The 16707-nt window shown below is 38.9% G+C and overlaps 2 protein-coding genes and 1 pseudogene across 6 annotated transcripts; all 3 read right to left on the bottom strand.

Annotated features, from left to right (window-relative positions):
- Positions 1-374: 374 nt before the first annotated feature.
- Positions 375-5211, bottom strand: LOC103342787 (receptor-like protein EIX1; annotated as a pseudogene). Its single transcript, XR_016127001.1, has 5 exons — positions 5053-5211; positions 4069-4142; positions 3701-3795; positions 812-3606; positions 375-700 (listed from the first exon to the last, which is right to left on the bottom strand). The product of XR_016127001.1 is annotated as a receptor-like protein EIX1 (transcript).
- Positions 5212-8762: 3551 nt separating this feature from the next.
- LOC103331975 (putative glycerol-3-phosphate acyltransferase 8) lies at positions 8763-11379 on the bottom strand. The gene is made up of 3 exons (XM_008234661.2): positions 10986-11379; positions 10586-10898; positions 8763-9818 (listed from the first exon to the last, which is right to left on the bottom strand). The coding sequence occupies exons 1-3, from the start codon at positions 11303-11305 to the stop codon at positions 8943-8945; spliced, it is 1509 nt and encodes a 502-aa protein (XP_008232883.2). The 5' UTR covers positions 11306-11379; the 3' UTR covers positions 8763-8942.
- A 2388-nt stretch (positions 11380-13767) lies between these two features.
- Positions 13768-16254, bottom strand: LOC103331976 (uncharacterized). Of its 4 annotated transcripts, none has more exons than XM_008234662.2 (5): positions 16114-16254; positions 14875-15017; positions 14655-14774; positions 14299-14401; positions 13768-14218 (listed from the first exon to the last, which is right to left on the bottom strand). In XM_008234662.2, exons 2-5 carry the CDS (start codon positions 14967-14969, stop codon positions 13967-13969), a joined length of 570 nt encoding a protein of 189 aa, XP_008232884.2. In that variant the 5' UTR covers positions 14970-15017; positions 16114-16254; the 3' UTR covers positions 13768-13966. The 4 variants fall into 4 exon arrangements, with proteins under 4 accessions (XP_008232884.2, XP_008232885.2, XP_008232886.2 ...); XM_008234663.2 differs by having other exon boundaries at positions 14875-15010; positions 16114-16243; XM_008234664.3 differs by having other exon boundaries at positions 16046-16126.
- Between the last annotated feature and the right edge of the window lie 453 nt (positions 16255-16707).

Here is a 16707-nt window from a genome sequence, read left to right as displayed (position 1 = left end):
GTCCCACATAACGGGGCAGGTTCAAAGGCAAAACGAGCCTGAATTCCTTATTTTTAAGAAAAATCAAAAGTTTTGAGTTCCATACTTTAAGAGGATATCAAACGCCCCCCAAGGGTCTGGTTTTGAATTTGACACTTCTCAATTTGGCTTTCACGAACCGCGAAAGTCAAAGCTTCACTCAGTTCCATGATATTAAGATTCTGGTCATTTTCTAGTGAGATATGTTGTATTTGAATTCTTGTCCATTTTAATGTTTATAGTATATGAATTACTCTGGAAAAATGGAAAAAAAAAATGTTGTAAACTACACTGGGAGGGAAAAAGCTTGTAATTTGTGTACATAATACATAAAAGATTCCTGGTGTATTCTTTCTGATGAAAAACAGAGGATACCAATTCATAATTTGCTTTCTGCAAAAAATAAAATTCATGGCAAACAATTGTTTGGAGAAGTCCTATTCATAATTGCTTACAAACAAGACACACTAACAAATCATTTACCAAGGAAAATCCCCACTACATAATTGCTTACAAACAAAGATACAGTAACAAATCCTTATTAATATTAATACAAACAAAGCCAATCATTTAAACCAATACTTGAAAACTTGTGCAGATATATCACTGCTTCCATGGCAACTATGCACTCTTCAAGTCAACTGACGCATGGAGGTTGCCTCCCACTCCGAAGATGCTGGAGCTAAAGATACAAGCAAACAAGCACCCATAAGTTTTGATGAAAACCAAATTGAAACAAAAATAGCTTAACTCCATATGTTTTGTTTAAAAACACAAGAATTTATCTACTTACAGCTTATCTATTAAGCATATCCTTGAGTTGCCGCTTGATCTGAGCTACTCTCACATAAAGCCAATCATTTAAACCATTCAGGAACTTGAAGTATGCGTATCTTCATGACCTCTTGAATAACAAAGTGCCACAAACTCCCCAAAATCCAGCTGCAAACCCAACCCCCATACTGATGTAAAATCCCCATGTTATAAGCTCATCCTTATCATCCTCTCGATTGCTCAAGTATGTTTGCACATTTTGATCAACACACATCTTTTTAAGTGGAGGTTCGCAGAGTTGAGGATTTCCAGCATAAAGCTTTGGAGCTGAGTCCCGATTGGAATTTCGCCAGATAAGTTGTTAAATGATAAGTCCAAGAAACCAAGACGATCTATCCAAGCAAGGCTTGTTGGAATTCGTCCTTCTATCTGGTTTCTTGATAAATCAAGGACATCCAGTGACTGCAAGTTTCCAATCTCTGAGTTATTTGACCTGTTAATTGGTTTCTCGACAGGTTTAAAGAAACCAACCCAACAAGATGAGTGATTTCACTTGGAATCTCTCCTATCAATCTATTGCTTGACAAATCAATTATCTTCACAAGCCCCAAAGTGTTTTTGTATGAGTACATTCTTCCTTTCCATATGAAGGTTGCATTATCCTCATATTGAATTTCATCAATATCATAAGAAATATCATAAGGATATGCAATAGATGCTGCGGTGGGAACGGCGGCAGGATGTTCGATGTCCAAACTTGGATTTCCTTTCTGAGCCAGAGTAGTTAAATTGTTGAGGCATTTGAGTATGCTTCTAGAGATGTTGTTCATGGAGAAATCCAAAATTTGAATGTCTGTTAGATGGCATATTTGTGTGGGCAAGCTTCCATTGAAGTGATTAGACGAAAGCATCAGGATAACCAAATTCTTTAAGCTAACCCCTAACCATTTAGGTATAGGTCCGGATAATTTATTATCCCCAACATCAACGAGTACTAAACTCGTGCAATTCTTCAACGACGAAGGCAATTTTCCCACAAATCTATTGCTTCTCAATTTGAGTGTTTCAATCTGAAATATGGAGCCTATTGTTGTAGGAATTTTCCCCGACAAAGCGTTGTAACTCAAATCAAGCATGACTAGATTCTCCAAATGTGTCAAGCAATCTCTAGAAACATTATTGCTTGAGAGGTCAAGAAAGACTAAACCAATAGCTACACTTGAACACAAGAACGAAATTGACCCTGAAAGTTTATTATAAGAGAGTTCCAGATATGAGGTTGTTGATAGAACTGAGGGGATTGGACCTTCCAACTTGTTAGAACTCAGATGTAGTGCAGGGGAATATGAAAATTCCAATGTCAAATCTGCAAATGTACCTCTAATTTGGTTGCTTGTGAGATTCATAAATATCACATTACGACATGAACTCCAAAACCAACTTGGAAGGATGTCGGAAATTCCAGCATCATAAATATCAAGGTATTTGATTTGTTTTTGAGTTTGAAGCCACTTTGGGAAATGCAGACCCATCTTGCAAGACCCCAAATTTATGGAATACAGTTGGAAAGGAGGAATCCAATCAGCATGGATGTCTAAAACTAGTGAGTTAGAAGAGTTTTGAGAAGATAGATCCAAATACTGTAATTTGGAGAGTGTTGAGAAATGAGTTTCTGAAATCACTCATTCCAAAGAATTCATATGAAAATCAATAGTTTTGAGCTTCGACATTCGCCCTATACTTTCAGGTATCCCTCTGCTTAATTGATTGTTATAAAGAAGCAAGACTTCCAAAGATGAAAGGTTTGTAAGATTAGGTAACGACCCTGTAAGATCATTCGAACTGAGATCCAAAATCTCCAATGAGTTTTGAGCACATGTAGAGAACAATATTTGAACAAACTTAGCAAGTTGTCCACTCACACTCAGACGATTCCTTGAAAGATCCAATGATTGCAAACTACATAAGCTGGAAAAAGAAAGCGGGTCCCCTCCTTCAAGTTGGTTGTTCAAGAGATTAAGATGTGCCAGAGAGCTCATGTTTCCCAAAACATCAAGAATTGAACCGGCTAGAAGGTTATTAGAGAGGTCAAGATTAACAAGGCTGGTATTATAGTTGGACAACCATAGAAATATTGAATTACTCAAATGGTTCCCAAGAAGGTCAACGCTAGCAAGAGATTTAGAAAAGTTTATGTAAGAAAGAGGGGAAATAATTGGAGAAGGAAGATCACACTTCCATAGTGTCAAGTTTGTTAGTTCAGGAAGCTTATTAATGGCTTCCGGCCAATCGAAAACATTGCTGAGATTCTTGCCACTCAAGTCTAAATATCTTAATGACGAAAGAAAAGGAAGCCAATCGAGATTTTCTGCATTTGTAAAGTCATTAGAACTCAAGTCCAGATGCTGCAAGTTCGTAAGATTTCCGACCTGACTTGGAAACTTGCCTCCAAAAAAAGTGTGAGACAGATCAAGGTATCTTAAATTGGATAGAGAACCAATGAAATCTGGAATTTGGCTCCCATTGAAATTAATCCTATGCAAGTCCAAATGGTGTAAATGCTGCAACTCAATCAGATCTTACCTTCCAATAAATAATAATTCCATGAATGTGCGCCTACACCCACAACTTTGTATGAAAGGTCAAGTAGAAGAACATGACCTGTTTGGTTGCTACAAGAGACCCCTATCCATCTGCAACAATCTTGTTTCTGGGCTTCTGAACTCCACGAAAAGAGGAGATCGGACTTATGCACCAGGCCACGTTTGAATGCAAGGAGTGTGTTTACACCATAATCAAACGAGCATATACAACCTCAAAACGACTAGCAATAAGGCAAACACACATTCTCCCATGCCGAAGGAAGACACTCTTCTAAAGTGCCAGACACCTGCCGAAGCTCTCAAACTTCCAAACCTAATCTCCAGGACACGTGTCACCACCACAACGACTTTCACAAAGTCCCACATCGGAAATCTACACAAACCTCTCACTTCCACTTCCCTATAAATAGGGAACAGTACCCTTGTAAAAAGGGTAACTACTTTCTTACTTTTTACTGTCACTCTACTAAAGTTACTACTCTTAGCTGATTTAGGCATCGGAGAGCCTTCGGCCGGCACGACACCGGTGTCCGAAGCTTAACGATTGCTTCTCCTACTTTGTCTTCTGCAGGCTAGTCCCTTACAGAAGGTCCTCACCTTCTCCACTGCTGAAGACAAACTCCTTTTTCTCTAAGACGACCCTCTCCGAAAAAAACGTCAACAGAGTGCTTGCCTTTCCTTCTCTATCCACCTCCCGGTCACATTAGCATCCCTGTGGTTAGGACTAACTTCTCCGCCTTGGACGCACTGTAGCAAAAGCAGCGCAATTGCAAGAAAGAGTTTCAAACACATCCGGTGACAATGCATGTTAATAGATTCAAATGCGAGATCAACACGATTCAATAAAGTGGCACAACTATTTAGCGTTTATGAATGCACTATTAGGTCGAAGATATAGGGGAAAAAACGAAGTCTTTAAGGACTGGAATTGACTCGAAGTCTATCAACTTTGTTGCTGTTTGCTTTCCTAGAACAATAAAGCATTGTAAGAGCAGAGTCTAGCGCATGACCCAAACTGGGAAAGGCCCCGGCGAGCCGAGATGGCTCCAGCGCAAGAAAAGCGGCTCGGTTTAGTGCTAGGTCCCACCAGGCCGGGCGAGCCCAAGGGCAACCGGCTGGGCCGAGTCTTGACGTCGGCAGCGTCATGCTAACGTCGCAAGACGGTAAACAAAATTTTGATTTCCCTCATTGATGTCGTGGCAAAATCCAACGGTAAAGTGCCACGTGTCGTGTGAGGGCGCCGATCATTTTTCAAATCCGACGGTCCTCTTTTTGGCTTAAAAAAATTCGAAAAAATTCTGAATTAAAAAATACCAAAAATTTTTGTATTTTTTCCCTATAAATATCTAACCATTTTATTTACTTTCCACACCAAATCTTCATAAAAACTCATCTCCTTCCAATATTTTTCACTTTCCACACCAAATTTTCTACTACAAAATTTCATTTGTGCAAAAATACAAATGTCATCTTCCATCGAAGCCGAAGGGTCGTGGACAAATGTTCGAAGAGGTCAAAATCTTGGCAATAAGGTTAAAAAAAAAATTTCCGTTTTATTCAATTTAATATCTTTATATATATATACATTTCTTGCATTTCCAATTTCTTTTTTTTAATAGATTAGTCAAGGCAAAACAAAAAAGAGGAAAACCATTACACATGGCTCCTCAAGTGAACAATGCCCGCAATAAGTTCCAGTGGTGCGTTCCGTGTCATAAATAATGGCACTATTACGTCCTCCGAAGGAAAATACTCCCACACGTCGTGATCCGGTGGAATCGCCTCCGCCAATGATGGAGTTGTCCTTATATTCCATTGTGTCAAACTAGGAAAACCAAGAATATTTCAATTGTATGATGAGTAAGTAGGTATTTCAATTGTATGATGAGTGAGATGTGAATTTTATAATAAATATGGATACGGGGTAACCGAAAATTTTATCCGAAAAATGTTATCTTAAATTTTAAGTGAAAATTTTATAATAAATAGTGACACGTGACAACCGAAAATATAATCTAAAAAGCTTATCAAAATTAATGGTTTAAAGTATAAAAAAAATAGGAAATAAAGTACAATGAATAGTAATTGCCTTAGACTTGCCCTAAACTTTGCCCCCATGGGTGGAACCACAAATGCAAAGGCTGACACTATTCATGTGAATAGTGGCAGCCCTTGCTTACCCTTGCCTTAGACTTAGCCCTTGTGGGTAGAAGTGGCTTGATTTTTGTCTGTTGGTGGCCGAAATTTTAGAAAACACGTGAAAAGGTAGAAACGTGAATTACGATAAAGCATGATCTTAAACATATTACACATGCATTTATTCAACACCAAACATGAAAAAAGGACTGCATATATCATTCATCTACTACTTCTAGAAATTATGATGCAAGTGCCCATAAATTGACTTGAGACTTCAGTAATTGACTAAATTTTGAAGGTCTTAATCAGATAATCGCTTTTTTTTTTCCTTTTTGTTGGGTATGAATATAAGAAGTTTATTAATTTTGGGATTTATGGACAAGAAGACTTGTGGAAATCAATTTTTATACATGACGAATGAATTTGTGAAGGTGATCAGTGGACAAGATTTTGAGTCCTAAAAATAAGAAAAAGTGATGAATAGCTCAACTTAATCCCTGGTAGCCTAATCCCATCACTAGTGGCGGACCTGTGTAGGCGCAAGGAGCACTTGCACCTCCGGTCGCCAGAAAACTCCGTAAGAGTTGCTAGAGTTGCACCTCTGCTCATACTAGAGACGCACGCAACCTATTTGATGAAATGCGCAAGAAACACTGGGTGCTGCGCTTTTGTCTACTGCGCTTTTTATTTTTAATGAAGCTTGGCCAAAACGACGTCGTTTTGAACCAGGGTTTTTCAGCTGGGCCATTTCGTGGGCTTCTATTGGGTTTTAGTTGGATTTTATAATTATTGGGTTTTTATAATTCATTATTTAATTACAAATTTATAAATAAACTCAATCCTAGACATGTATTTATAAAAAAAAACCCAAGCACTATTTAAACATAGAAACACACCCAAAATCAACCCCAAAGTCAACTTTTTGGGTGTGTTTATAAATGGATTTTGAGTGTATGTAATGATGGGTTTTGGGTGTGTTTATATGTTTAAATAGTGCTTGGGTTTTTTTATAATTTCAACCTCCATTTTGCGTGTTTTAGTGAAACTCCCTTATTTAATTGGGTTTTGAGAATTCCTTAACATCACCCAATTTCATCAAAGTGTGTATGCATCAAAGTAAGTCAAAAGCATTTTATTTTTTCTTGAGCAAACGCCAATTTTGTTTATTCTTTTTTTTTTTTTGAGCTCTTAGCTTTTAAAAATTGTACAGAGGTGAGAAGGTGAGTCACGGTTTTCAACTTGGATCGGAACCGGAGGCATCGTCTACAAGGAACCAAATCTGCAGCGAGATCGAAATCTTCCACGATGTCGACAACCCCAAAATCGTCAAATGCCACGACATGTTCGACTTTGCGATAACCTTCCCACCCCGGACGGAAAAGCCACAACAGCCACCACCCGCCCCCCAAAACCCAACCTCCTACTCAACCAACCCAGCACAGCACCCCAGTCGCCCCGTCTTTCTCTCTCTCATTCCTTGTCGGAACACAACCAAAATCTTCGAAAATCTGTATGAGCTGAATGTAATGTAGTTACAGCTATTTTCTGGTCTGTTGAGAATAAATGGAGATGATACACTCTCACTTATTTAACAAAGGTTTTAAATGGTTTGTTCTTCATTCAAATGTGAACTAGAAAACCGCCAAATCATAAACAAAAGAATATGAGAAAGCACATTCTTGGACTATCATATTAAATCATATGCTCAATGATGATTGCTATATGTGATGCAAAAACTGTGGTGGCCAATATGATATCTGGATGGAACATTCTTGTTTGTGCTTTTCTATGCTCTTCTCTTTTGATTCATACTTTTCTTGCAAAAACTTACACAGAGTCATTAAGGCATCCGTGTCAGCAGAAAGAAGTGAATCTTGCAGTGAACTGCAATTTAACCAAGCAAGCAGGCAGGACAGTTAAAGTATCTGACTTAAAGGGTTAGGATTAGGCTGTGAGGGAATCGAGTTTATGAAAGAAGAGATTACAGTAACCTCATTTTAGATTAGGCTGCTAGAGCCTTCTAGATAGTCTGCTTCTGTATTCATTTTGTGCATGTGGTTGTCACTGAACATCTCAGTTGCATGTGTTCTGTTGCAACTGTCCGTTGAGTTTCTGTTCAGACCAAAATTTACACCAGGTTAAATTCTACAGTTAATCAGCCAATTTCGTGGCTTATTAAGCTGGGCCCAACCCCCAAAAAACCATCACAGCAGATAGAGAAGGCCCAAGCAAAGTTCTTTCGGCCCAGGCCCATCAAACAGAAAGCGACAGAAATATTGACCAGCGCATGGTCAAACATCGGACAAACTTGTGTCCGATGCTACACTATCACTTCGGACAGAAGCACGTATGATTTCATCATACGTCACTTTCGGACAGAGTGATGTCCGATGCTACAGTTCCATTTCAAACAGAAAATATCCGAAGCAATAGCTGAACTAAATGCATTAAAAAGATCCATTAAAGGAGGTTATTAACACAGCCCATGCTGAAATCACCAAGACCCAAGCCATTCTCTAAGTGATTTAATCACTAAAACAATCAGTGGTACAGGATTAAGAAGGGGCGTGGTTTGGACTCTGATTTGAAAACAATAAAACTGTTGTGCCTTTACAGGTGTCACATGTCTAAAGTCAAATTCCCCTCTTTCCATCCACAGCACAAACACCATTCCATTCCCTCTTTCTACTAGAAGGGTATCGCTAGTAGTGGCACGCCTATCACAATACCCCAAGGAATAGTCTTTGAGCCCATCTCAGGCCCAGGTCTCTTTTAATCCATTTTCTTGACACGCAAGCAAAGCCGCTAGCTGCCAAAGTACAGCCTGCTAGCGGCCAGGGACATCAGAGAGTTCAAAAACGCGACTATCATATTTCTAGCATGCCCAATGGGACTAATCTTGTATGGTCAATAAAACTCGCAGGAAACTCTATTTGAAATACAGTTCTCCCCCACCAATGAATCTTTCCAACGAAACCAATGCTGCTGCTGATGAAATTGAAGTTGAAGATGTCCAGGCAGCACAGCCTAAACAACAGCCCAAGAGAGGCTAAGCTTATTCCACAACCTGTTGAGATACCAGCAGGAACATCAAACTGGTTTCGTAGCCATACTAGTGGCCTGGGATTTCTCGATCTAAGTCCTTCTCCTGTGGATATTCCGAATACTAGACCAATATTTTCTCTCCAATGTCAAATCTATCCCAGTGAAAAATAAAACAGCCCGGAGGAATATAAATATTAAATATTATAATAGATTAACATAACAACAATGGAGCCTTAATCAATCACATTATCCAAATTCACATAAAACTTCTCTACACTTAGACCAATATACCATTCTGAACACATTATCTCTTCTCCTCCTATCACTGCAAATGACCAAAATACCCTCCCACATCACGCACCTTCACTTCTTTGCATTGTACATAGACTCCACCTTGCCATCATTCCCTCCCAGCAACAAATACTTGTCCTTCCTCGTCAATCCAGTGCGCTCGAACCCCAGCACATCGCCCAACACCTTCTGCACATAATTCGCCACCTCAATCGCCGACTTCCCAGCCTTGCACGACATGTCGCTCGGCAACCGGTCCAGAAACGTCGCCTCGTAAGTGGGCCTCGGGTTCATGAAGAAGAAATACGGGTCCCAGAACTTGACCCCGCGCACCGTGGTCCCGTAGAACATGTTCTGCTTGCAGTTTACCGCCACGGGAACGATCCTATCGCTCATCTCTGCGAACAAAGCACTGAATCGCAGCAAGAAGGGCTCGCGACACGTGGTGCCCTCGGGGCACACCACGAGGTCTCCCTTCTGGAGAAGCGCTGATAAGCGGGCAGCGTCAGCCTCACGATCGCGGGTCAAAGCAATGGTTGGGATTGGCGAGAGAAACCTCGAGAGCCGACTTACGCTGTACGACACACACGAGACTTTGCGTCCGAGCGCAATGGCGATGATGATCGGGTCGAGCGCTGTACGGTGATTGCACACGTAGAGGTTGCCGGGGGTCCCGCGAGAGGGCGGTGGGGGCCGGTTGCCGCGGATCACGAGCTTGATCCCCAGCATTGCGTAAGTGTACGTTACGATGCGCTCGGGGAGAGGGAGGTTGATGTACACACGCATTAAACAGAGGATGAAGCCAAATGGCAGCCAGAGATACGTTAGGATGGCGTTGAGTGGGTCCGGGCGCTGCACTAGGCGTCCATCATGGAAAATTATTTGGCTCTTGAGACGGTTTTTGGAGACTGGACGGGCTGATTTGCTTGGGTGCACCATGTAGCCCTCCTGCCCAACATTTGATTAGCCACACCAGAGTCAGCAAAAATTCACATGAATAAATTAAAGGAGCCAATCTTATTTCAAATTAAAAATTAGATATAAATTCCACCAACCAGCACATGGTATTTATGATATAATTTAATTAAAATGTAATATTGTTTTTAAACTCAAAAAGTAATACACAATCGTGACAAATCTTACAACCATACAAATCAAACTTAACACAAAAGCTCGTATGAAAATGAAGATAATGAAACCAAATATAAGTATTATCATTCAACTGCCCCTTTTTGGCCAAATAATTAAAAAACCATATTAGCTTATTTATAAATTTGTTGAATAGATATCTGATCATAATTATGGAACAAGTTTCAAATGTCTTAGAATAATTAATTATCCGCAGTGAATTCAACATGGTAAATACTATAGGCATACTTGTAACTAGAGTTTTATTATTATTCTTTTTTAGACTTGACGATAAGATTCCTTGCTTAAAATGTTTAAAGGAGATGCGGTAGGTTATGATCATTTAATGGTTGCATTTCCAAATTATGCATTAACAATAATTGACTTAATGATTTCCTTTCCTTATCATCAGAGATCCACAGTTCCATTGAATGGACAACATACAATTTTAGCTGGCAAGTGGTTGGGAAAGTTAAATTATGTGGGTCCCATGCTTTTACTATAACAAATTAGAAAGGGGAAAAAAAACACCAAATAAATGAAATAATTAAGCAAAAATGTGAAGTAGCAGAAGTGCTAGTACTGACCTTGCAAAGTGACATGTAATCATGGTCGGAGCTCCGATCTCCGATCCCAAGATCCGGAACTTCGCCGCCGAACTCCTTCAGAACCGCCAAACGCTTCAATTTCCCCACTAAAACCCCCGGCTTCTTCACGAACCCGGTAGCCTTCTTCGTCTTGGGGTTCACCTCGATCTCCGTGCCCAGCACCTTATCGCCGCCCAAAAAATCCTTCACGAACGGCTCCACCATCACCGTCGGATTCGCAGTCACCACCACCTTCCTCTTGCACTTGTCGAACACCTCGAAACTCTCCGCCCTCACGTCCGCCGCATAAAACCTGATCAATTCAAAAAATTAAATCAAAAATGTCAAATTTAAATGTTTATATTCAAATGAAATTGCTTTTTATTTGATTTTTGTGTACCGGGGGAGGACGGCGCGGGAGGCGAGCTCGATGTCGCGGATTTTGAGGCCTGAGAAGGAGATGAAGATGAGGATTTGGATGCCGAGGGCTTCGGAGAAGAAGAAGTAGGAGATGATGATGAGAGGGAGGGAGAGGAGGAGGACGAGGCCTCGGAGGAGACTGCCGGCTTCAATGGCGACGAGCATGAAGTAAGGGAACGAGCTCCGGGAGATGAGGAGCGTGCCGTCGAGGTCGGCAGCGATCGAATCGTACGACGCCGTTTCGCTCGTGTCGCACGCCGTAATGGACGGGAAGCTCCGCGGTTGCTCCTGCGACGACATCGTTTGGGAAACTGAAGCCTCTCTTTCTTTTCTCTCTTTCTCTGCGTCTGCTTTTTGAGCGAGGGATGGTGTGAGATAGAAGGCGGGGGTTTTAAATGAGGGAGTTGGGGCTGAAATTACCGTGCTATCCCTGCTTGCTGGGTCTACAAATTAATTAACGCAGGGAAGTATTTTTCTTGTTTTGGCTGGAAATGTGGTTGGGGTAGAAAATGTGCATGAGAGAGTATTGCACATTGATGGGTCATGGGTCTACATAAAATTCCCATTTATTTAATTATTTGCATAATTTCATAAACATTACTTGGATTTTTTTTACGTGCAAATTACAATTTAACACATATACGTATGAAAAATACATTATATATATAAATATGAAACTGTAATTCGTAAGTACGGATATTCAGCCAATTAGTTGTTTATTATTTCTGTATGGGTAAAAGATGGTACACCCATCGCTTTCATGTTTTTCATGTGCTAGATGAATCACATGCACTCTGTGTTTATAATGAGACCATATTTAGTAACAAAACAATAATGTTATAAGATAGTTCACGATGATGATCACCTCTCTAAGTGGCCCGTATTCGCATAGTAGTATATATAGAATTTATTTATATTAGAGAGGTTATCAATAATGTAAGCAGTAAATGTGATGTAAATAGTAACAATCTAATAAAATACAACTATATATCAGACATTTCAGTGATGGTAATTAGTAATTATTCCAATTGTCGATACAATAACTCACCTACAGCCGACTGCAATGATGAATTAATTGTTCAAACCAAGCAGGTCGAATTCAAAGTGAGCATTAAAAGTCTCACCAGAAAATGGCTTTGAGACTAGATGTTTGGAATAATTGGGCTGGATTTAATTTGGTTCATTCTTTAACGTGAAAAACAGAAGAGTGTGTTATAACTTAAATAAAACACATATGCATTAATGTTTGGACTTTGTTATCTGGGTTGATTTTTCAGAAAAACATTCACATGATGTAGTTACGTAACGAGAGAGATAAAAACATAATTATATACCGATAAAGACAAGGTAGTTTTTCTCCATCACTTGACTTTGTCATTTGAAAATTGCAAGACTGATTTGCGGTGAAGAAAATTATAGCAAAACTTCAATACATGAAGGCAGGGGACGTTGGGGACTGGTTGGAGGTTAGACCATCTTCCGAGCAAAATAGATAATAATTTCTATGGGGGTTGGTTGGAGTAGGTGAAGCCTTGAAGAGTTAAATGATTTTATCACTGCTTTTATTGGTGGCCATACTTTCATCTGGCGTAGGCCTAGACTATTGCAGCTATCTTATCTAAATTTGTGTTTCAACTTTCAGATTACGTGCAAGAAATTAGTGTTGGGACTTGTTTGGTTGCCTAGAAAATTTCCAATTTTAGATTTAAGTTTAAGAAAACTTCCAATTTTAGATTTAAGTATAAGAAAACATTACTTAGCTATCTATCGATACATGAAACAAACTTATGATCAGCTGCAATTCTTGGTGGGAATTGATTAAGGCAGATGTTGACAGAACCCAAGTACTCTGACTATAAACAATTCTTTTTTTTTTTTAGTCCTTTAATATCAATTACAGTTATCACATCTACACCTTAATCATAATCAACCACGGAGATGACTTTTGAGACCGATTAATGCACACAACCACCGAAGGTTGCACACGCGGCAGCGAGCAACCATTATTCTTGTTGATGCATGTGAATTTTACTTTGTGTTAACGATTGAAAGTCGTCCACTAGCAAAACCTAAGCATACAAGCTCTCACAAGTTTATTAGTTAGTTTGTTCTCCTTTCACCATATTCGCCATGCTCAATTGTCGACTGTAAATTCGTTTGACATCATGACAGTTAAAAACAGTAGTTTCTGTCGGGGATTCAGTCTGTGAAATGATAGATTTGTTGATAGGATACAATGGACCACCTTACAATAAATTTCAAGTCAAATCTTTCAAAGCTGTGACAAAAGAGTTTATGGAAGGCTGAGAAGCCTTTTACCTGGAAATGCATACATTCAATAGACACATTAAATACTAGTTGAATTCTGTATGTCATTGCCGGCCAGCCTAGCCAATTAGCTCTCATTAAATGAGATATGTTGGATTGAAATGAACCAACCTCTTGATCACATTGTAAACCACAATATCTACTGGCCATGCAGAAAAGCTTGTGTGAAACGGTGATAGCAATCATTGTATGTAACAAGCGTTTCTCACTAGCCATGAGCACTGCTACTATTAGTGATGTGTTCTACATTGTCCTTTATTGTATACCTGCATACTGCAAATTGCCACACTGCAAATTGGCTTGGAAAGCAATGGGTCTTGAAAAAGTACTCATATCAAACCGCTAAACCAAGGGGTTAAACCTTCCAAATCCAAGTTCTGACAATATGTATTGTTGAGCAGAGGTTAGGAAAAGAGTTGAACACGCACGACACATAGTGTAACCTCCATATAATGCAAATTTCACAAATGTATAGCATTTCTCTAACCTTCGAGAAAAGGGTGCGAAAGAAAAATATTTGAAAAGAATACTTTTCAACACACTTGTCTAATACTTGATCAAAAGCTAAAGTCAATATAACAAATCTCAGAAGGCTAGCTAACCAAAATTATTATCAAAAGATGGCACATAAAGTTACAAGGAACCTCCTTCCCCTCGGAGTCTGTCCTGCCTCTCGGCTGCATGCTCCTCTTGCAATTTCCTCAAAATTTGCCTAATCCTGGGATTGAAAAAACGGTCGCGAACATACTTCTTTTCCTCAGCTTGTATCTCCTTGATGGCGCTGGGATATGGGTTGGGAGGAGGCTTTTTCCCTTGAAGGCGTGCAATTTTCTTCAAGCGAGAATATGCCATTTTCTTTCCTTTTCTCTCCATACGGTATTCCATCTAGAAGATGACATGGAAAAACAGTTAGAAACAACTTAGAAAGCGTATATATTTCAGGGACAGGAAACGTGAATACATACATCAGCTACTGCCATTGCCTCCTGCTCAGAAACCCCTTGCTCTTTCAACTCAAGCACCCTCAAACCAAATATACGGGCTGGAGGAGGATCAAAAGCAGAAAACCTGTTCAAACATAATTGCTATGTTAATATGTCGTGTGTTTTCTGATAACAAGTTAATATGTCTTTCTGATTCACGAAACATATTCAATTCTGAAATACAAATCACATTTGTCTGCCAAGGATAAATTATGAAAACACCCCATTTGTAATGAGACCAGAACTCATTTGCTCACACACTGAGAGACTGATAGCACATGAAATGAAGAGGAACATGAACACCGAGTACTGCAACAAAAAACAAAGATAAACCATACTTGATGGCATCCTCATGTTTGGAATCTGGATGCTTTTGGAAAAACTTCTTTATGTAGACATCCTCTGGGAGAGTGATTTTCTGAATTGCATCTGCACGAGGAAATGTTACAGGCGGTACCCTGAGAAATTCCCAAAACATTATGTTTTCAAAAATTAAATAAAAAATATAAGAAAATGCATTCCAAGAATCACAGAATGGTGAGAAAGAGAGAGACAAACCGTTCCATGGCTTTGAGCCAAACAGGCTCAGCCTTGGCCAGGCCCTTCACCAGCTTTCTGGTTCTTGTAAGTAAATCTCCTCTCATAAACGACATAGTTGCCTTCCTTCAGTTCTCCAGCTATGATTTATTTCTACCTAGAAACTAGAAAGCAGTAGATGAACTCAGCCGTGCACTACGCTGTTTGGTTGACTTAGAAGATTAGGGTTTTTGTTTGGTGTTTCCATATTAAAATTATTTGTATTAACAACCGAAAGAAAAAACACAAAACTCTAATGTTATTGGCACGCTTTTCCTATAATATGTACATAAAATTATGTAAGGCAATTTATAAAAATGTCTCATAAACCGTTATAAGAGAAAGTATGAGCTCTTCCTAGTGATAGAAACTCAGAAAATGACAAGACAAAAATATTCTGGAGTCAAGATAACAACCAAGTATTAGAACAAAAGAAATATTCAAAAGTGTACCAATGCGAATCTGTTGGCCAAAAACAAAAAAAGGAGGAAGATTGTGTGATAATATAAGCAAACGCTTCAGAAGAATACCGGAGATTGAATTAAAAGCACAACTGAAACATTAAAACAAGAATTCATCTTTGGAACTTGGATGACTTAACAATACTACAGCACAAAGAGAATTCCACGACACACAGGCTTCCATTGTCTAATAAAACCCCATTTAAACTACCCCCGGTATCATCACCAATTCAACTACCCCGGTATCATCATTTAAATAAAAAAAATTACCAAACCACTTGAGAGATATTCCAAAGATAAACTAACTACAAAAACCAGCAAAAACCCATCCAAAATCCATCAATACTCATCCAGATTATTTAGAAAATACTGGCAGACAATCAATTGATCAATTGATGACAGATATAATCAAAACCCATCTAATCCCACATCCAAAGTTCAAATCTTTCAGTAAATTTTAGGAGAGCAGTACCGACCCACTTCACCAAATTGCTCTAAAGAGCTAGCAGATTTAAAAGAAAACAATTTTAAGACTGTAATTCAAGGAAAAATCGAAGCTTTACATGGGTACAATTTACTTATCAGAGAAAGACATCCCAGCACAAGATCAATAATTATAAAGCAAGGTCCATTTCCGAGAATTGAATATGCATCAGGAAGAATGAAACCAAATGACAGAAACATATAATTACGTTATTAGAAAACCGAGACAGTGAATTTGAAAGGCTGCTAGTGCAGTCGGAGGAGGAGTTGCAATTACCTGCTAGTGGTGGCGTGAGGCTGAGAGAAGGAGAAATATCGAACGAGAAAAGTTGGAAAAGAATGTCAGTAGGCTAAAGTTGGAGTTTGGAGTTTGGAGTTTGGGCTTGGGTCAGCTGAATATCAGAAAATTTGAAAGGCCCACATTAGTTTTCCTTTTTAATTAAAGAAAGGGCATGAGAGATAGGAAAATGAAAAACTATTTTAATTTTTTGTTTATATTCTATGTACTTTTTCTCATCCTTTCTTCACCCCTTCTAATATTTGTTCTGAATTTCCCCTCCTTTTTTTTTTCTTCCAGATAAATCCACTTTCAGATAATTGGGCCAATTTTTGCTCTCTTTTGGTCTTTCCTGTCTTTTGTCGATCATGCACACAACATGACTTTCTGAGTGGTATAATATAACTAGCCTCTCGTAAGTGCAGAAAATTAAATTTATTTTAGAATTAAAAAAGATAATAGGGTAGTTGTGTTTCATAAAAATATGATCTATTATCTAAATTTTCTTTTAATTTTACTTTTTAAAAATATGAAAAAGTGATAATTTACCATATTATCCTTATTTAATTAATAATTTCAGTTCCTACTATTTGC

This window comes from Prunus mume, linkage group LG5, assembly GCF_029339155.1.
Source record: "Prunus mume cultivar Tortuosa linkage group LG5, ASM2933915v1, whole genome shotgun sequence".
Lineage (NCBI taxonomy): Eukaryota > Viridiplantae > Streptophyta > Magnoliopsida > Rosales > Rosaceae > Prunus > Prunus mume.
Note: the sequence above shows the minus strand (reverse complement) of the source record. Positions and strands in the feature narration are given on the sequence as shown.